Here is a 15061-nt window from a genome sequence, read left to right on the forward strand (position 1 = left end):
CCTTTACTTTCACCTATGTCTCTGCTTCACCTGGGTAGGACTCTGGGCGAGGGGAAATAAAACTCTGGGCTGCCTTCCAGACCAGTGGAATTCGACTACCATAGGCACATGTTCCAGAAAGCTCCATTTTTAAATAGCTCCCGGATGATCCTGATGCACTACTGGCACACCTAGGGTAGGCCCAACACATTATCCCCTGACCTCAAAGAAAACACTGCTACTCAGGATTAAGCATGTATTTATTTTAGTTCAGTTAAAACATACATTGTTTCATTGAAACGGTGTAGCACTCTTTGCCAACAAGTCCTATTGGAACTGCTGGCCTCTAACAGTACAGTGGGGGTATTTACACTATATACAGAAAGCTAACACACCCAGGTTCTCAAAGATCTTTCATTACATTAGATCACATTTGATTTCATTACACTAGATCACATTTTGAAACTACTGCATTTTGAAAATTAGACCTTATTTAAATTTTAAATAAGAGATCTGAATTTGCACCAAGTTTTCATGAAAAAATGTGATGTTCATCCAGTCTGTTTATTGCAAATACAATTTAAACAATATTTTAAATTCTTAGTGTTTACATAATTAGTCAATTTGTTTATATTGAAATCTCTGTACAGGTACTTTTTGGGACAATTCTTATAGATACATGTGAGTTCATCAAAATGCAGTTAAGAAACTTACAGGAATATATACACTTGAACCCAAGACCCAAACCTGACATTATATACATTATATATTACAAATACATATGGACAGACAATGTATGTACAGATTATCATAAATATTGAAAAATAGGTTAGCTTTAATGGATTAATGCTGTTCTATAAATAACATTACAGTTATAACTGAAACATCCACGGAAGACAGTAATGCAAAATGAGGTGACAAGACAGTGGTTTTAATACTGAAGACTGCTCATTAATGGGAATTCACTGTTTTAGGAACCTCAAGGCAGACAAGATAGCTCCAAGAAAACCATGCAATGGAATTTACCCTAGGCAGTTTGTTTTGAACCTCCAACAGCCAAAAGAGGATTGAATGAGCCTCCCCACGTCAATTTGCTTTGAGAAGAAAATTCCTTTTTTCTGTTCCTTCCTGGTTGCCACGGTAGTTTCTCCCGCATGAAAAGGATGTAAACTGTAGAAAACAATTCTACTTGGTACTTCCTGGCAGGTCTCAGATACAAAATCAGCAATTCTTCCAGGAACTCAAGCAGAAGTGCCAATTCTTGGTCTGAACTAGAGGTGAGGTTCTGGATCTGAAGGGAGTGAGTGCTAAAACCCAATTAAATGAAAGCAGCGCCGTAGAATCCATCTTCTCACTGCCTTTCTGGATGGTCCCCAATCATGTTATTTTTGTAGGAACACAAATGGACCATTGGCTTCACCCAATGTAGCACTACAAGACGTCTTCCAGTTCCACAAGGGTCTTCACAGACATATCCTGTCTGTAATTTAGTCACATATAATACAAGAATGTGTAACAAAAACCATGTCTGCCATGTTTCTGGCCCCTACCTAAAACTAAAAATGCTTAGTTTAAGAAGAAACCTTAGAGCCAGAGGACCAATTGATGATTCCATTATTTGCTTCCCTCAACCACTAATGGAATTATGTGTATTAGATATTAGACATGATGCCTGATGAGCAAAGTACCACATTATTTAATATATTCACCATACACCATAACGTACAATAAATGTGCTCTTAAAGCCACGTGATTTTTTCACTTCTAACTGGCACTGAAATGGAAGGATGAACATGCAGTTGGACCAACTACTTACACTCAGGATGCACTGTTTTCCCTAGCTAACCATCTGTTGGATGTAAACAAATAATTCTGTGTTGTACAAGAATGAGATGACAATCCAGTGCAAAGGAGTTTTAAAAACTTACTGCATGAGAAAACCCAGTGGCCTGTCTGAAGAGAACTTATACCAAATACTGGTGTAACCTGTGAATTAGACCTCTACTGTAGACAAAACAAGAACACAACTAAGCCATACATTATCAAGTAATTCCCACTTCCAGCAGTAGATGAACATTGCAAAGTTGTACTCTCTGGATAGAACAGTTTTGGCCTATAGCCATCAAATGCCCATTTCCCACTGCTGGAAGCAATGTCAAAAAAAGGGCTGGCCCAAAACAAAAACAAAACAAAAAAAAAACCCCAGAGCTGTCAATACAGCTCTGGAGACAGATGCAACTGAATAAACCCTGTTTTACCCAATTGCACTATTTGGTACCTCAAAATTAGTTATTTTACTTCCCACTGCTTTGTATCTTCCATTCTAATAGATTGAAGCCATAAGTGTATTTCAGTCTGAATGAAATAAATTAACTGGGGCCAGAGAAGAAAAGTGATGAACGAGTTCATCTGATTTGGTATAGCAATATAATCAATCAGTTATTCTTTAACGGTGAAGTCTGAATGGAAAAAACTACGCTCCTATTCATGGTACAATTTGTCATTACATCATTTTCTCTAAAAATTTTTTTGGGTTAAAAAAAGTATTTGGCTTATTATGCCTACAAAAAGGCAAATCATTTCACAATACTAATATTTGTTTTTAAACACCAATGGTTTTTTCTTATGGAATTTGTTGACAATTGTTTTTGGATAGTTTAAAAAGAATGCAACTTTTTTTAAAAGTAAAATAGTGCTTCTGAGGTCTTAAAATATTTTTGGTACAAAAAAATAATAGTGTTTTTCTCAATGGTTATTTCAATACTTTGCTGTAAATTAATAAGAATTGTTTCTCACATCGAATGGTTCCATTAGGCACATTCAAGTAAAATCATAAAATATCCAAGTTAAACAATGACGCAGCCAACCATGTGGCTTGATAAAAGTTAAAGAGTTCGTCCATTCTCTGGAATGGAATAAAATTGTCACTTCCATTAACCCGAGACTCGTGGTTTGGTTGTTCATATCCATTTCTATCATACAGAATAGTTTCTTTAAAAAGAAAAAAAAAAAGTTCACTTATTCTGCACTCAGAAGAACCAGCGAGGAATCTGCACTTCAAAAGGAAGTGAAACTGAAAACATTAGGTGAAATTTCATAGTAAGTTGAGTTGACTCAACACTGGCATCAAGTGGACTAGCGGGGTTTCAGCGGCACCAGTTAATGGCCACCTCCGTGGGCATCGTGTACCCAATCCAGAACAATCAAGGCCATGCTTCCGGTCATCACGACTATGCCACTTAACAGGAAGAACACAGCCTGCAACGAGCAGAGAGAAACTCATCAGCCAGCAGAAGATACATCCGTGAACATTCCTTCCTACTTTTAAAAATGGGCTTGGAATCACTGAAATGATGTATTTACAGCGCTACACTTTTACTTTGCTCAGATAACTGTCTTAAGTTATCAAGAGCTTACCTCCAGTACAAAATAACTCGGTTTTTGAAATCTTCCCAAAATTTGCTTTCTCATTCCTTTGTTTCAGACAGAAATGTAAATACTTTTCTTTACGGAATGAACTACTTCATGTCGTAAGCAGAATGGGACTAGTTTTTTGTTTGCTTTTCACATTTCTTAAAACTTAAAACATTTTAAGTCACAATATCAAACTGAAGTCATCCTAAAACACAGCCTGGTCAAAGCCAGAGCTTTTCTAAGAGTCATGAGTAAATTTACTCCTCATTCTACCCCCTTCAGTTACTGCCACTATGTATTTTGAGTAAAATAAGAATACAGCTGAATTATATAGAATTATAGACAATTACAGTGTTTTAATCAGACTAGAACTGTAGCAGGGTGAGGACTGAAAGGCAGTCTTTTTGCTAAATAACTTCACCCCCAGGACCTTCTGTAGTTAACATTATCACGTTCTTTGTAAAATCAGCTGTATTACACTTTAAAGTACATTTTATTATTTTAAAGTATAGGTATAGCCCTCCTCCCCCTGTGCTCCTTGCTTTGAAGACAGTTTGAAGGTCCATGTAAGTGTCGAAGTGGGCAGCGAGACAAATACCAGCTCCACTAATGCGGGACGCCGACTGAGCACCTCCAAACTGCATATACACTCTATCTGTGCTCCTACATCTGAAATATCTCAACTGTTTTCTTGTAATTAACTTAGGCCTGTATTCGAAGGCGAACTGTCTTCCACCTTTCCTGCCCCAACCTTCCACCTGTGAAGATCACCATTAAAGAAATATACACTAGAAACTTAGAAGTAGAACTAAGGGACTAAAATCAGGTAATTCTAGTTTTAGAAGATCACGACTGTTTCTGTAAGTCTGAACAGCTCACTCACCCCAATCTTTTGTACAGATTTCATAGGTTCTTTCTTCACTAACTTGATATAAAAGGCAGATGGCAGAATAAAGATCAACATAGCAGCTGCAGACGCCCCTGAAAAAGAACACAGACCACTTCTTGAGGATTCAGTGAATCACTGGTCATTCCTTTTTTAAACTTTAAAATCGCTAATGTGATGAAGGACTCTGACACTTTCTAAAACTTACCGATGAAACCAAAGATATCTCTAATTGTTGGGACAAAGATGACAAGCAAATTGGTAAATGCCAGGATAGACACGGTTATGATACTATGACGCCACCAACTGAAATCTTTTGCTGCACACAGCAGGTGAGTTACAGAACTCCGGATCTGCAAAAGCAAACAAAGAGAGATATGAAAATTCCAGCTTTAAATTAATGGGGGAAAAAAAAAATCCCCAAAAAACAGGGGCTGTATCTTTAAAAAAAAATGTAAAACCCCCAACTTTCTAAATACTTAAATTGTGCCCCTTTTTCTACTGCTGTTTCCTTAACATCCGAACATTAAAAGATCACTTTAGGTCTTCAATTACGGAAAATATACTCAGAATGTTTTAAAAACCTACTAAGTATTTTAAATAATCCCTTCAAAACCACCATCAATTTGGTATTGCTCTAAAAGCGTTTCCCTTCTTACAGAAGAAGAAAATCTCACAAGTCTTCACATGTTTAAAAACTCATTCCTGGTGAGCGGAAGGAGGGCAGGTGACCACTTACTGGGAAGATGACTACTGGTACCGTCAGGGTGACAGCCACTAGCACAGCCAAACGAACAATGAGAAGAAGAATATCAGTTCCCATGACTGTAGAGTAGGTATGAAGCAACTCTGATTCAACATGTTCTATGGGGAAAGACAAAGAAAAAACAGCTTCTAGTGAGCAGTTTCCTCTAGAGTTAGGTGGGAAATCTAACTTACAGCAAATACGCAACAAAGTTATTAGCTACTCACAAAACAGGTATAAACTACAAGGCTAAGAAGATTAATTTGGAATTAGGATTAATGCAATTAAAATAACATTGAAGGAAAATTTTCCTAAATACCAAGTAGAGATTTAGCCACATGACCCCCATCAAAAACAACAGGAGCTACATAGCTAAATCCCATGGTCTGGCTTACAGTTTGTGTTGTAGAATGTGAAGATGACTGGAAAAGGAGATAGCATAAACCCAGATGGAAGCGTACCGTAAGAATGCCACCAAATGGCTAAGATATGACCCTGGGCTTTAGAAATTACTGATTAAAGACTATAGGAAATTCTCAGCTCTAAATTCAGTTTCTCATTCCAAGTAGGAAATACACCGAAACATGGAATTTAAGTGATAGATTATACATGTGCAAGTATCAATTTTACTTCATGAAGTGTTTCTGAAAGCTAAACATTATTTACCATAAAATGTCAGGTATCCAAAGAGGGCAGCAAGCAGGTACATGAGAAACATGGCGAAAAATGAAATCTTGGACACATTCATCATTCTTCTACGGCTGCGGCTATGTAAATTCAAAGAAAAATACAGATATATACTTGAGCAGTAGTTATAAGCAGTAATCAAATGTTCTTCTAACTTTCCCAATGAATTTACATAAAAAGAGGAAGAGCACTCACCCTTTGAGTTCTTCGTAAATGGGAAGGATTGCAGGATGACAGACAAATGAAAAGGTCAAAATTGGAACCGCGTAGACAGTCTGTAAAAAACGTAAACATTTACTTAAAATCCTCATGTAACACATTTGGGTCATCACAGGTCTGCAGTTTGTATTTTTAGAGTAATGAATTTGAGCATCAAACCCTTCAAGTTTTCCTTCTTCTAATCTCTCACTAAGTGTGATCAATATCCTAACCTCAGAAGGTGTCAATTATTAACATCATAGGATTATTTCGTTTCAGTTCTCCATCCATTTTAACATATAATCTAACATTTTCTTCTCAGTCTTCAATAATTCAGTAACCAGCTACTCATGTTTTCTAAAGAGTAGCTACTACCCCTCCTCCTTTTGCCTTGGGAGTTATTTTTAAATTTCCAGGGGCTAGTATCCCTCTCTTCTTCCCTAAAATCTTAAGAAAAGAAAAAGTACATTTAGTCACCTGTGAGTTGAAGATAAAATAACGTGGTCTGCAAGAATCATCGTCCGTCATATTAAATACCATCTCAGGTGTAAAAGCCGTTGGCTGGGTTAAGGTGCTGTTTAGTGTCTCATTAATTATCAAGCCAACTTCCACAGGGCAAGGAATCTGAAATTTCTTGCAAATCACCTGAAAACGGATTATTTTTGCATTTGTTAAATTGAATATCGTGACTGGGCTCATAAACCAATCTCTAGCTTTAAAGAAGAGTTATACCTACCACAATCAGGAAGAACATCATACACAATAAGGAAAGGCCACTGGTATATCCCAAATATCCTGTAGGAGGCAGAAATTATTGCTTCAGTATAACACATTTCAGGCAAAAGATTTTCTCAACTTTTAGGCAGTAACTCAATTCTGTCTGAAAGTGTTTAGTAATGAATACAATATTAAATTTCTAATTCTTATGTACTAAGGTATAGAATTTCTTAACAAAGCTTGCTAATAACTAAAACAATAGAAATGTTCATTTTGTGTTATTACTATTTACAAAGCACAAATATTATCAAGTGTCAAAATATCCCAGCCCATCCTGGTAGCCACTGTTAGGATTTTGAAAAGGCCTACACGTGTGTACGTGGCAGCTCCCAAAGTCCTGTTTTGGGGAGCTTTTTAGCTTTCAGTTTCTATTAAGAGGTAGCCAACTAGCTAGTGATAGGCTCATTTCAGTTCTCCTTAGAGATGGGTTTACTCACCTAAATTTCTCAGCAGGGACAAAGGAAGAATGAGCACCAGTGACACCAGCAAAACCAAATAGTCACCATTCAGATACCACAATCTGAATTAAAAAAAGAAACACAAGGTCAAAACCAATCATGAAAATTCCCAAGATACTATACACCTCTTCTTACTGGACTCATTTCATAGAGACACTATAAAAATAAACACAAAAAAAGGCAGGTCTGGAAAAAGCACTGCTTATTCACAAAAAGCCTATAGATAGGCATAAACTTCTAGTTGTGTGCTAGCTGAGTATTCACTCAGGTTAGAAATGGGGTATGAACAGTATAACTTTTGTCCCACTCTTTGCTCTGGGAAGGCTGCCAGCTGATTCATAACATAAAATGCTTCTTAAAGGCTTGATACTAATGTAGGGAACAAAGCAGCATTGTTAAGTCAGTAATCTTATCTTTCAGCATTTTTAGAAGAATTGTACACCAAGTCGGTTATAGCTTTGGCTTACAATTTTTAATGCAAGAAACAAGGAAATTAAAACAAGTTTCTTTTAGACACTTATTAGCAAGTGGAATTATTAAACACTTCAACAAGGAAATCTTCTCATACTTAGGTAAAACACATAGGCAAAGACAAACAACAAAACCCAATCCCCCCAAACCAGGATATATTCCAGACTGTCAAGAGTTATGTTGTGACACCTTGACCCACCTGGACTCCAAAAACAGTCAAAAGGTCTCTTCTGAATTTAGAAAAAATATTACCCATGTCTCCTATAAGAGTTTTAAAATGTCTTTTCCTTCCCAGGTAATCAACCATACCCTCTCTTAAATCACTATTTTCAAATTCTAATTGTCCTGTGAATTCCACTACACTTACTTACTTTAGCACCAAAGACCCCACAGAAAACTAATGTTTAAAGATCAGCTTATTAAATTTCTAAAGCCAAAGAGATAACCACACTTCTCTATTTTGAGATAACGAGCTGCAAGTAAGTGGGGAAGTAAATTGCCCTTCCCCATGTTTACTCTAGATAAAAACCTGTTAGTCCACTGGGAGGAATAACTGTGCCACAAGGATAAGGTTTCTACAACGTGGCCATACATTTTCTAGTCTTATGCATTTGAACAGATTAAGTTTTAAGAATTTCAAATTTATGAAGAATCAGACAGGACTGATTTGTAATGTAATTCAAAGCTTCAACCTGACTTAGGTTAGATTTTGTGTTCTCTGCTACAATTTCTTAGAGAATACCAAAAGAAAGTTAAGAAAACCTGCTTTCACACACAGGTTAGAGAAATTATTATCCAGAATTACAGCATGAGCTTCAATCTTTGGTCTTTCTTTCTTACGACTTCAGTCTATGAGGGACTTCTTGGTCAATTTCAAGAGGAACATTTATGAAAAATAATTGCTAAGTATTTTGTATTCAACTTTGATAAAATGTATCTAATCATGTTAGACTATAATTTTTCTTATGAGTAACCTTACTTAGCACCTACCCAGTTGTATCTTCAATGTTCATTAATGCCTGGATCACCAAAGGTAACTCATATTTCACTATGAAGAGGTAGCTTGACATAGCTGGAGGAAAACAAAATTATACCATTACAAGTGCAAAATGTGGCATGTGACACCAAAAGTAACGTGTCACCACTCTGCTACACAAAGAGTAAAAAGTCTACCCAAATGATCTTTTAAAAAATTCTCACCTCCAATGTTCTGCATTGTAATTGATCCAGAGGCTGCAAGCTTTCCAACTAATCCAAATGCTTTATGTCCCAACTGTTCGTATAATAAAGACCCTAAAATAGGAAGAACACAGAAGCATGAGGGAACGAACGAAGAAAATCCTGACAGGCGTAACTGTTTTAGAAGTATCAAGAGTGCTACCATACCTCCTTCATTGGCAGTTTTCAGAAGGAGATGAACAGAATACAGGGAAAATATTGACACAAATGTCAGGAGGATTCTGATGAGAGAAGGAAAAAGCACAGGGTTATACATAAGCACAGCTATATGTAAAAGCAATTCTGGTGCTTGTTATCAAAACATTATGTCCTAATATTTCTGTGCTAGATAGATAGATAGAAAGCCCCTAAGAACTGGTGCTCACCATCCTGGCTAGTGTCAACATCTTCCCTTAACCTGGTATTAAAAACCTGCATCGTGTCTCAGATGTTAGCTCCAAGGTACTGGTTAAGAGCAAGGGTTTACCCGCTGCACCAAGCATGTCGGGAAACCCAGGAAAGCTGAACTTTAAGGTGGTGGAGTTATGAGACCTAGAATTTGGTTCTGGCACCAAAATATTTAACTGTATTCTTGCCACTTCTCTGCATTTTAAGGTTCCTTTTATCTGTAAAATGATGGTAATGCCGGTCAGTAAAAATGTAGCACATGAGGCACTTGTGAAATCCAATTGAGACAGGTTCAGGAAAGGCCCTGAGACCACTTGGACTATGTAAGTAAGAGGAATGGGACTAGGAAGGGAGTGAGATACCAACATTGGAAGCATCTGGCACAGCTTTAGAACAATTAGGCAAAAGTTAAAGAAGTAAGCACGGGGATGATGTACTGTATTGCACGCCATGGTGTGGAATACAGGTCCAGTATTATGATGAAGTTAAACAATGCCTGTGCTAGAACAAGTAGCCTATCAGTCTGACTGGGGTTGCTCTTGGCTCCACTGGGTGGAAAAAAAAAAGGGGGTAAACTAGAGGTTCCCCAGTGTCCCTTAGTTTTCCTTTAAAGATACAAGTTCTCTCTCATTGCAGATTTACTTTCCTCCCCTCCTGGGAAAGCTAAGGAAAATGTGGATTTTTTTTCTCTTAAAAACAACAACAAAAAAATCAGGAAAACCCATTGAAAACTCTTCAAACAAGACCATTACTTTTCCTGAATTCTGTACAGGAAAACCAAATCCGGTACCGTCTAAGATCTGGCAAAGAAATTGAGGTCTGTTAGTTATAACACAGGTGGCGGCATTGAACTGCCATTCCAAAGTCAAAAGCTTTAAGGGGCCTAGTGAGAGGTGGAAAAATGACACCATTGGCCTTACCAAAAACAATGTTTGAAGTATGCAGACAAATTCAGTCTTCTTTTCTTACACTGACATTACAATGAGGGATGAATGGACTTTATAACCTTTGAGGTCACTTTCAAGCTCAAAGCTGAGTCTGCCTAATAAGGTTAGCTAGAGTTGTTTAACCACACTGTGATAGCCACATGGCTTCTGGCCCATTTACCTCTACATCCTCTAAATGCACCTTATAAAATACCGATGGGATTAAAAACTCACTTGTTTAACCATTTATTAAAAGGGTTAATCAAACACATAGACCTTATTAAAGTATAATTTCAAAGGCACAAGGGTAACATCAGAATTTTGTTTTCACTTATGAAACAGGTGCCATTTTCTCTCATGTTAACTATAACCACACTAGCAGCATTAAAAACCGTCCACTTTTTACAGTTAAGAGTCAGGAAGGATTTTGGAGTATTTTAACAATGAGGCCATTCAAGTTCCCCAATAAAATCTTCAACACTCTCTGGTCCTTCCTATGTAAATTCCTTCACCTTAGTAGGAGGTCTCAAAAAGCTTCATGCTAATGAAGCAAGCTGCTAGCTTCCAATGCTCAAATGCCAGGCTTAACTTCGGTACAGGATTTCACCACAAAGTAGAACTTTGCAAAGGTCTGCTTTTCTTTTCATGAGCATTCTATTCTGTTGGAGAAAATAACTTGAGTAGATGGCACCTGTCAGCTAACTGAAACCCATGTGTCACGAGTGGACAATTCCCTGCTCCCTGTTAAGATGTGGTTTCTTCATCAGCACAATAAATCACACTATCTTCCACAGAAACTGCCTTACCAGGAGCCCAAGGGTACTTAAAGTTAACAGCTATGATACAAATATCATGGAAGATGTACGTTCAAATCTGCATGTTTTTGTTGTGTACCTTCTTCTTCCTGGAAAACAGGGTTCCTACTTTTCTTATTAAATTATCTGAGAATCAATGACCCCACACCAGTTAAGAACCACTGCACTAAAGTGTTCTACTGCTCCAAAATCCTATTCTAGGCATTTATGCTAGAAAGCACAGGAATAAATCATTTTAACGGGGCAACTAGGGAAAAGAACATTTAAAAGCAAGTACTTATTAAAATATTTATTTTTTTGCTATGGCATGTGGAAATCACACAGACCTGGAAGAAATAAATATTAGAATAAAAACAGAACCAAAAAAAAAAAACCCAAAAAACAAAAAACAAAAAAAACACCCCAACATATGGGTTTCTTTTTAGTGTCCAGAAAATTATGACTCACTTTTCTTAGAACAAGCATGTTCCAGGTTAAGCAAATACCACCACACTCTATATATTCTAAAAAGTCTGTTTGCCTTATGAAAAGGTTCTTGGGAAGACTATTTCAATTTATAAACTGAGTTGGAAGTACCATGCTTATTAGTATTTTTTGGCTAAACATTCTGCTAGAACAAAATTTCTAACAACTATGGATTTATCAACGGTTCTTTTTAGATATACAAACCCTGTTACCACTTAAATTATTCCCACTGACTTAATGACTTTTGATTTAATTACTAGTTTCCAGTGTTGTCCTATTTCTTCCTAACTGGCTTTCTGGAGATCATGCAGTTTACATACTACAACAAGGAGGCTTATGGGTTTCTCATCTTAAATTTCACACAAATGGTTTTAAAGTCAACTATTTCAACTGTAAATTCTGTCTCTGGAGCCGAAAGTTTTATGTTTTATCATATTAACTGCCCTGCATGGCAGACTCACTACTTACACATACTTACATAAAAAGAGCAATTCCAGTATTAGCCATGGCATAAGAAAGCCCAAGGATTCCACTGCCCACAATCGCATTGCTCAGATTAAATACTGACATTCCAAAGGAAGTAGTACCTGGATGCTACATAGAGGGAAAACGATAACCAAACATATAACAATAATTAAATGGAGAAAACCAGCTTTGGGCAAGTTAGATTGAAATCTAAAAGTACAACTATTCTTTCACTCCATAAAGCCACAGACACACAAATTATTATGTTCAACTTACAAAGTCTGTTTCATACTTCTTCTTCCCCAGATTTGATTCAAGTAAAAAGTTCTGGTTTTCAGGATCTACATCTGCATAATGGCTGTGAGAGGGAGGGGGAAAGGAATGCTCAGTCTTTTCGAAACAGACCACGGAATGCTTTAACAACAAACAGCCCTTTAGTTGTCACGCACCTTCCCCGAAATGCGTAAGCGTTAAGTAGGAGTCGACTTTCACCAGAGATACTGTCAATGCGACAATCAGATGCTCGTTTCAGAGACTATACTCGCTCCAGATGCTACGGTAAGTTACAGCAACCGAAGCAGAATTCCAGGTCAAGAACCCTTATGCCCCGCAAGCCGATCAAAAAACAAAACAAAACAACAAAAAACCACCACCACCCCAAAACACACACAACTTCTCCCACCTTTTCAGAGCAGCTTGCTTGGTGGGGTAGGAGTAGTTGAAATCGCTGTTGGAACTGTAGCTGCTGCTGTCCTCATCCGGGGAAATATTGAACCTTCCCATTTCGGCTTTCTTCATGCTGGCACCGGGAGGAAGAGAGGGTGCAGCGGTGAACACTGGGCTCCTTTTGTCCTTGGCGGTGCACCGGCCCGCGCGGCTGCCTGCGAAGAAGGTAGAGGCGGCGCGTCAGGACTGCAGCGCTCGCCCGCCCGCCAGCCCGCCGTGGTCACGTGACGCCGCCGGGAGGCGCAGCGCGGCTGATTCATCCCCGGCCAGGCGAGTGGAAAAGTACCAGCCGAGCGCGAGGGGCGGGGGCGCGCCGAGGGGCGGAAAAGTACAGACAGCAGAGCCGCGGAGAACAAAGATGGTCCCACCGCGGCGATGCGCCGGTAACGGCCCGCGCCCTCCGGACCCCAAAGCCCCTCTCCAGAGGACTTTAGTACTGCACGCTCTCAATTATCCCAAATCGGAGGGGAGGGGTGCACGGGGGCTCTGTTTCGGCTTTTCTCCAGCCTCTCTGGTCGTGCACAGGCATGCAGGGCACACATCCCACCAGACATTGGTTAGGTGTGCGTGCAGCCCAGGCAGTTTCTAGCATTTGCAACAACAATGCGCGTAATCCATCTTTTCATGCCCGGAGTCCCAAGATGGGAAAATGCCTCTGCAGCAGAGAGCGAACTCAAACGGGGCAGAAGGAGCTGACACGGGTCCTCTCCCGAGAACGGGAGAAAGCCCGTTCCCCGGCGACTAGAGGCGCCGCGGGTTTGTTTACACGCGCACGCCCGTGCCCTCGAGCACACTCGTCTACAGGCATTTGGCTCGCGAGCGCTTTCGCCCGGCCGGCCCCTCCTATGCCCGGAAAAGAAACTGATGCAATATCGATCTCCGATTATCAAATCTTCCGGGGCCGTCTTCCCCAATCGTGGCCTGTGTATACGAGAAGCCCGAACCTTCCTCCGCTGCCCCCATATACCAGATCCCCCTCGATCTCATTTTTTTATTAATGCAAGTCAGTCACAAGACTTGCCGCAGCGGAGCCGCGGGCCGGGGTGGTTCCCCTCCCCCTAACGGGAGGATGCGGCTCCGCTCCCGGCGGGCACGCGGCCCCCGCGCCGCGCCCCTCCCCCGCCCGAGAAGGGCGGCGACCCCCGTACCGGCCGGGACCGAAGGCGGGTCCCGCCGACCCGACACGCCAGCGCCGGGAGGAAACAGACCCCGCAGCTACCTTCCCGCCGCGGCCCCTCCCGAGAGCCCCTCCCCCACTCCCGCCCGGGCCCCGCGCCCTCCGCACAGACGCCCCCGCCCGCGTTACCTCGGTGGTCTCCGCTTCTGTATCCCGGAAACGTCACGCAAACGCCTTCGGTGGGTTTTTCTCCGCTAAACAAAAATCGTAAAACAAAAACAAAAACAAAAACCAGCAATAGGCAGGAAAAATAATTTTAATAAAAAAAGGAAATCGCAAGTCGCTGCCGCCCCAATCGTCCGGCGTCCGCCGTCTCGAGGGAAAGGCGCGAGGCTGCGGGAACGCGTGGTCCGGCTGCGGGCGGTGCTGTCGAGAAAGCTCTCCGGGACGGCGGCGTCGCGCGGCTCTGGTGCTCCCTGCCCGGCAGCGGGTTATAGCGGCCGCCCAGGAGGACGCGTCAGGGGGCGGGGCCGCGGCCGCCCGGGTGCCTTCTCTTTGTGTATCAACACTACCTGGGCTCCGCCCCCGGCCCGCCCGGGCCCGCAGACTCCGCCCCCTGTCCCCCTCCCCCCTCCTCCCTCCCCCTCGCGGCCCACTCGGGCGGCGGGCCCCGCCCGCTGGCGCCCCCACCCTTCGGAAAAGCCAAACCCCACTCTCTCCTGCCTCGGTCAGCCCCGAAAGACCCCCGTGCTTCCCTTGGCCAGTTCATTTCAACCTCAATAGGTGCCCAACACATGCGGTTGTCTTTACGGAGCCTTCTCCTCAATCCCTTCCGTCCGAGTTACCAGCAGTCTTTGCTATCTCCTCAAGGCTTTTTGGGGACACATCCCGCCCACCCAACCCTTTCCTGCCTGTTATTTTTGTGATTTACTTGGGGTTTTTCTCTCGCAAACTTGGACTAGTGCGGCAACGTGGTCTCCATGGTCGGTTCCGTTCTCGTTCTTTCTTCTCCATCTAGACCTGCTTTCACTCTAAGAAACTAGCCTGATTGGGTCCGTGGGCAGCTGTATTTGGGTCTATCCTTTCTGTACGAGCGTGGAAAACCCTACTGGGGGAAATGCTGCATCTCGACCAGGAAGCCAGACCCCTTGCAAGGGGATCCCGGTTAGGCCTCCGGTTGGGGGGACCGGCTCTTTTGAGGAGGCGCAAGAGTCCCCAGTTTTCCTTTTGCAGACGCATCTCGCTCATTCCACCACCCCCGACCCAATCTGAGAGCTCTTCTCGCCCTCCTCGCCTTCCTTCCCCT

At 41.3% G+C, this 15061-nt stretch overlaps 1 protein-coding gene across 2 annotated transcripts; it reads right to left on the reverse strand.

Annotated features, from left to right (window-relative positions):
- Nucleotides 1–1200: 1200 nt before the first annotated feature.
- Nucleotides 1201–14224, reverse strand: SLC38A2 (solute carrier family 38 member 2). 2 transcript variants are annotated; one of them, XM_044227067.1, is made up of 16 exons: nt 13945–14224; nt 12595–12793; nt 12189–12270; nt 11926–12041; nt 9002–9075; nt 8816–8908; nt 8606–8687; nt 7124–7206; nt 6646–6704; nt 6387–6554; nt 5907–5986; nt 5691–5791; nt 5019–5143; nt 4488–4632; nt 4277–4374; nt 1201–3237 (listed from the first exon to the last, which is right to left on the reverse strand). In XM_044227067.1, exons 2-16 carry the CDS (start codon nt 12708–12710, stop codon nt 3139–3141), a joined length of 1521 nt encoding a protein of 506 aa, XP_044083002.1. In that variant the 5' UTR covers nt 12711–12793; nt 13945–14224; the 3' UTR covers nt 1201–3138. The 2 variants fall into 2 exon arrangements, with proteins under 2 accessions (XP_044083002.1, XP_044083003.1); XM_044227068.1 differs by lacking the exons at nt 11926–12041; nt 13945–14224 and having other exon boundaries at nt 12595–12685.
- Nucleotides 14225–15061: the final 837 nt, after the last annotated feature.

The sequence above is a fragment of the Neovison vison genome, chromosome 12 (genome assembly GCF_020171115.1).
Source record: "Neovison vison isolate M4711 chromosome 12, ASM_NN_V1, whole genome shotgun sequence".
In the NCBI taxonomy this organism is placed as follows: domain Eukaryota; kingdom Metazoa; phylum Chordata; class Mammalia; order Carnivora; family Mustelidae; genus Neogale; species Neogale vison.